Source organism: Gordionus sp. m RMFG-2023, chromosome 1 (genome assembly GCF_954871325.1).
Source record: "Gordionus sp. m RMFG-2023 chromosome 1, tfGorSpeb1-WG-v2, whole genome shotgun sequence".
NCBI lineage: Eukaryota > Metazoa > Nematomorpha > Gordioida > Chordodea > Parachordodidae > Gordionus > Gordionus sp. m RMFG-2023.
This window is the reverse complement of record NC_088775.1, coordinates 80,571,643-80,579,071: the sequence shown is the minus strand read 5'-3', so window position 1 is coordinate 80,579,071 and position 7,429 is coordinate 80,571,643. Positions and strand designations below refer to the sequence as shown.

At 26.5% G+C, this 7,429-nt stretch overlaps 1 protein-coding gene and 1 long non-coding RNA gene across 2 annotated transcripts; both read left to right on the top strand.

Moving 5' to 3' along the window:
- Window positions 1-44: 44 nt before the first annotated feature.
- Window positions 45-524, top strand: LOC135922518 (uncharacterized). Its single transcript, XR_010570943.1, has 3 exons — window positions 45-148; window positions 196-226; window positions 321-524. It is a non-coding gene; the product is annotated as an uncharacterized LOC135922518 (long non-coding RNA).
- A 3,343-nt stretch (window positions 525-3,867) lies between these two features.
- Window positions 3,868-4,572, top strand: LOC135930791 (piggyBac transposable element-derived protein 3-like). Its single transcript, XM_065467579.1, has one exon. It carries the CDS (start codon window positions 3,868-3,870, stop codon window positions 4,570-4,572), a length of 705 nt encoding a protein of 234 aa, XP_065323651.1.
- The last annotated feature ends 2,857 nt before the right edge of the window (window positions 4,573-7,429 follow it).

Below are 7,429 nucleotides of genomic sequence, written 5' to 3'. Positions count from 1 at the left end.
AATTATAACATTTGGAGCGCTTATACTAATGTATAATCGCTATCTTTTGGAAGTGGTTTGTTTAAGCGACCCATTTTGGGAATAAAAACGGTCTCCGAGTAAATAAAATGCATATGTTGAAAAAATAGTGAGGATTTCTATTTTAAAGGTTAGAAATTTTTTTTACTTTTAATTTATTTGTAAATTCTATCTAAGAATTATGATTCACTTTTCTTCTCACCTACAAGTAATTAATTGATATATGATTTTCTCCTGTATTTAAAGCAATTGCACATTACGATTTCATACTAAACTAATCCTTCATTTACATTTTATTCAAGATTAATGTCATTTTATTCAAATGGCTGCATACAATTAAGATCAAGAAAGAAAAAATAATGATTCTATTTCATTCTCAAGAAATAATTTCAAAATTTTAATAAATGCTTAAATGAAGGAATATGAATTTATAAAACAGTGATAACAAGTGACAAACTACTTCATATTCTTAAGCGCCATTTTAGAGGAGATGTACATTCGGCATCTTCATATAATATGTATAATTTTTTGGCTCATCATTTATTTTATTCTCTTTGTTGAATATGTTAGAATTATTTGGAAAATATGTTTGAAGTGCTTCATATTCATTGATTTTAATCAAATGATAAAATATTTTGCCACTTTATAGTTGCATTATGTAAATTGTAAAAATATTTTAACAATTTAATTTATAGAAATTTCATTGTTAGGATTGAAATTTTATAAAAAGTAGCGTAAAATAAAAAATTATCACAATTGAGAGTTTTTGCTTATTGAGAAAAGTTGGAACCTAAATATAAAAAGAAAATATATACTAAAATTATAGTTGAATCCTTTATTAAGTAATAATAATTATAATTAAATACAAAGTGAAAAACATAATCAAAATAAAAGAAAATTAAAATTAATATAAGAAAAATAAAAGTAAAAAATTAAAAAGTAAATTTTAGTTAAAAAAAATAATCCTTTTTCGCATCATAATTTCTCCATTATATATCCTTTTTCTTTAATCAACATTTACATTCCTAGCGAAGAATAAAAAGTTCTACATCCCACTTGTTAAAACTGTTAAAGTATGAAAAAATCTACAAATATCACGCGTTTTTTTCTCATTTACATAGACGGGGATATTTTAATAAAACGTTATTTTTGTTTACGATTTGCATAATGCATATTTTTGTAACGCAAAAATGCAACATAGTACACACCTATAAATATGTTTAATATTTGCTGATAATTCCATATAATTATTTTTAAGACTTTTCACAGTTTTAGGGATTTTCAGCGCGATTTTTGATTTTATCTTCGCAAGACATTTATGCGCGTAGTGGTATAAAAATTAATATGAAGATAAGTCACAACTTAAATCGGGACTTATCCGAATTGTATAATAAAAAATATCATATATTGTTAAATATTTATCCAATCTATGGCATTTGTTTTATCAAATAAAATAAAATATACTATAATTAAGAATGTAAAACAATGAAAAAAACATCTTTTTCTTTCACACAAAAAAACGAGAAATAAAACTAAAAAGTGGAGAAACACGTGCTTAAAATCATTTTTCAATTTAAACAATCAAAATTCAATTTGCAAATATTTTCTTATAAAAAAAAATAAAATGTTTAATTTTTAATAAGCACAAATGTAATTAGATAATGATTGTGATAATAAAAAATTTCCAACAAAATAATGATAGATTATATTTAGGATGATTGTGTTTGGTATTGTTAAATGGCTAACCCAATATTTTAGCCAAAAAAATACGCACAAAATTTTGTTTATAGATATCCATGCCCAGCGCCGTGCAGAAACATTTGGTGGCCCAGAACAAATAATAATTTGGCGGCCCCCTAAAAAACAGAATTTACCTAAGTTTATTTGATAATTTTTTGCAATGTTCTGAAAATTTGTTTGTCAAATTTTATAAAAATTTACAACAATAATAATATATTGCATCTTTCTTTATCGAGTACACTAGATATTGATGACAGACTAATTGATTATTTGAAAGTAGCATTTGGAAAGAAGTAGAAAAAGTCTAAAATTAAAATTCCGAATCGTTGAGGACCTTTTTTTCTGCTAAAAACATTCATAGATTATCAGTTATCCATAATAGCCATTCACCTATATCGTCCCAGTTTGTTTATATATGAGGAATTATTCTTAACTATGTTCTATTCTGCGATGGATTCACCTATATTATGAGAAATAAGTATTTGAACCAGAGACCTCTGAAGCGCTCGTCATGAGAGAGAGAAATATGTGAACCAACGACTTCTGCTGGATCGTCATGATGAGAAAAAGAAATGAATCAGCGACTTCTGTGGGATTGTCACGATTGATCTTTAAAATATTAATATGCTCAGAATTGAATATCTAATATTTCTGGCATTTCACTTGTGGCGCATAATGTCACATACATTTTTAAAGTGTAAAATAGCCTCTTTTTGAGAATTAGTAAATGTAGCTTCGTGCTTCTTTCTTTTTCAGCACCTATCAGATTTGCTGGTTATGAAATAAAAGATACATCTCCTAACAATTAAACTCATTCCCTTTACTGGTTAACGGTGCATATATGCACCACCTCCTATATACCTTATTTTAACATAGTAGTTTTTATTTTAAAAAATAATAAAAAAGATTTTTATATAGTTCAGACATTGTACTTCAAAACTGGAAAAGAAAAATATGAAAAAAATATTTTTTTATGTCCCTAAGAAACCCTCAAACTTTGCGAATTTATGAGGTCTAAAATGCAAAATTTTCTAAGTGATCTCACAAGCATATTATAAAATTATTTCGATGAAAACTAGTGTGTATATATTCTTTATAGATATATCAATATTTATCAATCATTTTTGAATTTTTAAATAATTAAAATTTTTATAGATAACCACATAAAGTTGACTGGTGCATATATGCACCGTTAACCATCTAGCAGTATAAATTATTTAAAAAAATTCAAACAAATGAAATTTAACATAATGAATTATAATTTTTTATATTATACTTAAAACCACTACCATCACTAAGGTGGTGGGAGGAGGGGTGGGTGGCTCGAGCCCCCTAAGAATTTTTTTTTAAAAATTTTATACCCAAAAAAAGACCTTTTGAAAATAATTAAAAAAAAATTTTTAGCCCCCTGAGATTAAATCGAATAATATATTGTTCCTATTATAATTTTTTATCCCGATCAAATTATATGAAATTATTAGGTTCATAAATATTCAAAAGTTTAAAATTATTTTTAGCCTCTTCCTTTCTGAAGATTTTATTTTATTTATATAAAATATTATGCACCTGTTTTGTCAATTCAATCAAAATTATCAAAATAATAGATGACTAATAAAAAAATCAAGATTCTACGAAAATAATTTGTCTAGATATTTAATTTTTAATAAATTTTTTTAATGAAACGTTTTCTAACAATTGAACAAGCGCTTGCTCAACTTTTTGAAGAGGAACCAATTGAAGAAAGAGATATGGTTATAATTCCGCCAAACCCCTCTGCAGTTAGTGATGAAGAAGATTTCGATGAAAATGACTTAACAAATGTCGGAGTTTTGCCTTCAGATACAGCTGGAGAATTGGAGATTCATAATTCAGTTGATAACGACCTTCCAGAACCATATTCTACAAGAAGCTATTCTCGAATTTCTCACAATTTAAAATGGAGAAAAACGGATGCAATATATTCTTCAAGCCCTTTCGATGGAGAAAAGGAAGATGTAATAAAACTTGAAAATGATTTACATGGTAAAAGTCCATCAGATATATTTTCTTTAATTTCGACAAAGATTTATATTCCCTAATTGTAGAACAAAGTAATATTTATGTAAACAAATGAATAGACCTAACATATGCATAACCATCCAAGATATTCAGAGATTTATTGGAATTCTATTATTTACTGGATATCATTCTCTCCCACAAGAAAGAATGTACTGGTCTAATGATAGCGATATTTCTATTCCAATAATCCGGGATAAAATGACCCAATTACAATTTCGAAATTTGAAATATAATATCCATTTGGCAGACAATACTAAAATAGATATACATGATAGATTTTATAAAGTTAGGCCTTATATTAATATATTGAATAATAAATTTCAGCAATTTGGAATTTTCAAACATCATTTATCAATAGATGAACAGATGATACCATATCGAGGAAGACATTCTTGCAAAATGTTCATAAAAGGAAAACCAATTAGATTTGGATACAAGTCTTGGATATTGGCTTCTTCCGACGGTTACGTATTCTCATTTGATATATATCAAGGAAAAAGCGAAAATAAATATGAATATGGATTAGGTGGAAATGTAATCATAAAATTATTAAAGGCATTGCAAAAACCAAATTATCATAAAATATATTTTGATAATTTCTTTACATCATTTAAACTCTTGTCATACTTAAAACAAATGGGATATTTTGCAACTGGAACTGTGAGGGACAATAGAATAGAGCATTGCCCAGTTGAATCTATAAAGGTTGTAGCAAAAAAGATAGAGGATATTATGATTATAGGTTTGAAAAATTAAACGAAATATTTGTAGTTCGTTGGAATGATAATTCGATGGTGACCGTTGCATCGACATGCCACACTATCTCTTTGCTTTCTAATGTTTCAAGGTATTCTAAGAAAATATCTTCTAAAATAAAAATTCCTCAACCAAATATGGTAACTGCTTATAACAAACACATGGGTGGAGTTGATCTATGTGATAATCTAATATCTACATATAGAATAAAAATAAGAGGAAAAAAATGGTGGTGGCCAATATTCACCAATTTTATTGATGTAGCTTTGGTAAATTCATGGAAAATCTGGAAATTCGTGAATCGAGATGACAAGAAGAGTTTGCTTGCATTTAGACGAGAAGTTACTAACTACCTCCTTCGAACGCCAGTAAAAATTGAAAAAATTACAAGTACAGGTCACGCCAGCCAGTTTGCATTACAGTGTGAAAACCCTATTGATTCATCTGGACATTATTTATCCAAAATTATAGATGGAAAAAGACGAAGATGCAGATATTGCCATACGCACTCAAGATATATGTGTCAAACATGTCAAATCGCACTCCATATTAAGTGTTTCAAGGATTTTCATAATATATAAACATTTTCTCGTTTTTATTATAAATTACAAAAAAAGAATAAAGATATTTGTTGTTTTTTGATCTTATAGTATTTTATATAATTTTTATCTTTTTTAACCTCTTAATGGTTAACGGTGCATATATGCACCAGGCAAGATTTTCTATTTAGGATTATTTTTTTTGGCTGATTTTTTTAGAATATCATATTTGAGCATTAATCAATATAATTTGAAAAAATTGAGCATTTTTATCCACTAGAAAAATCTTGACCATTAATGGGTAATCTAATTTGTCATTTTTTAAGGGTTTAAAGTATTCGAATCTAAATCTTAATTAAAATAATAACTCAATCTAGATTAGAGCAATTTAAAGTAAACCCACTTGAAAGATTCATATATCAAATGAAGACTATGGTGCTTTTTTATTATAAAATAGACTAATCAAACTACCCAAAAAGTGCCTCATAAGTCAACTATTACAAGCACAAAAATAGGACTTTTGCGAGAAGATATACCAATTATTAATCAAAGTAATCATTTAATAGAAATCTGAAAATAAATTATTATATTTTTACTTACAGAAAAAAAGAAAATTTCAATAAAAAAAATAAAATTTCTTAAATAAATATAGATGAAGTTTTTTGCGAAAATATAAATCAAATATTTTGTTATAATACATATGGCCAAACCTTTTTTCAAAATTAATACATGGATTTTTTTATAAAATAAGAATAATGTCTTGTATGTAGCTACAAAAAAATTCTTATTTTAGAGGCTAAAAATAATTGAGTAAAATTACAAAATTTGGTGGCCCTAAAAGTGTCCAATTTTGGTGACCCGGGACGGCTGCCCCACTCGCCTCTCTGGCCCTGTCCAATTTTTGTCATCTAAGAGCAAAATCTTTAGACTTGCGTAATATTTTTTGCTAAAATATCGGGTTAGCCGTTTATAAAAATCAAACCGTTTAACAAAGCTAATTGTATTATTGCTAAATTTGCGGCGAGATTGATGAGTTATATTTTCATAAAGATTGTAGTAGTAATAAAAAAAAATTTCCCAGCTTGTTTTCCCGAAAATATTTGTTTTCATCCCTAGATACAATTTATAGGACTAACAATTATCAGATCAAAAAATGGAACTTCAAAAATCTATTTATTATAGTGTGTTGGAAAAATCTCGATGCTTAGATAATATTTTCTTTAGTTAAAACCTTGATTTAACTGTTTTTTAAAATAACGTTGCCTGGAAATTAAATTATTCTATCTTCAATTTTTGCAATTTTACATGAGTGCAATTTTTTAAATTAAGTTTCTATTGTTTTATATAATTGTTAGCCTTATATTGGCTATAATTTAACTTTTTTTATAAATATTTCGGATTTTTTTTTATGTAAATGGAATAATATAATTATAAAAAATACTTATGTAAAAAAGTCATTTTTGACAAAAAGTCGATATGGAAACCTAATTCTCAGGTGATGATAGACAAAATTGAGGTTTTTAGCAATACTATTTTATTATGATTCTAACAGCTTTGTTTTGTTAAAAATCTAAATTTTAAATTAACTTTTTTATGCTAAAAGTATAAACACATTTACCTCTTTAAAAATTAGGTGAATAATAAATAATTTAGAAATCTATAATTCCCCTAGGTGGCACAATTAGCTATATTAAGTCTAAATAACCACGTTTATGTGATAAAAGCTTGTTAATAACAAGAGTGGGCTAAAGTTCCTATCCTCAACATGCTTCATTTTCAAGGACATATACGATCTTAGCGTAACTATGAAAATCCCCGATGAAAGTTAAAATATTATATAAAATCAAATATTTAGTTTCATTGATTTGTTAAACAATAATTGGGTTATTGAGAGCTAAGCCATAGTTAACTCAATCTAACTTAATTGTAAGTGATATTTAAATTATTAAGATATCAAATTTTTATTTAAGTTTAGTCAGTTAGAAAAAAATATTGCATTTAGTATAAATGCAAAAAAATGTGAAGATGACATGACATCTATTCTAGAATATATATTGGTGTTGATGTGAAGAATTATATTGTGAAAAAATGTGTAAAGTATAGAGTCAAGATTTGGAAATAGAAATACGAAGACAAATGGGAAAGAACGAAGATGATAATAATTAGATAAATGTGTAAGATGTCTTTAATAGAGCGAAAAACAAATAAAAAAAATTGTGGGAAAGGATTGGGGTAGCAGCGATGGAAAGATTTTAAGAGTGAAAAGTATGATGAAGTGAATCGATGTAATGTGATAATAAAATCAGGAGGACAAAGAA

Coding starts and splice junctions, on each gene's coding strand:
- LOC135930791 (XM_065467579.1), top strand. CDS start 3,868: ATGAATAGACCTAACATATGCATAACCATCCAAGATATTCAGAGATTT.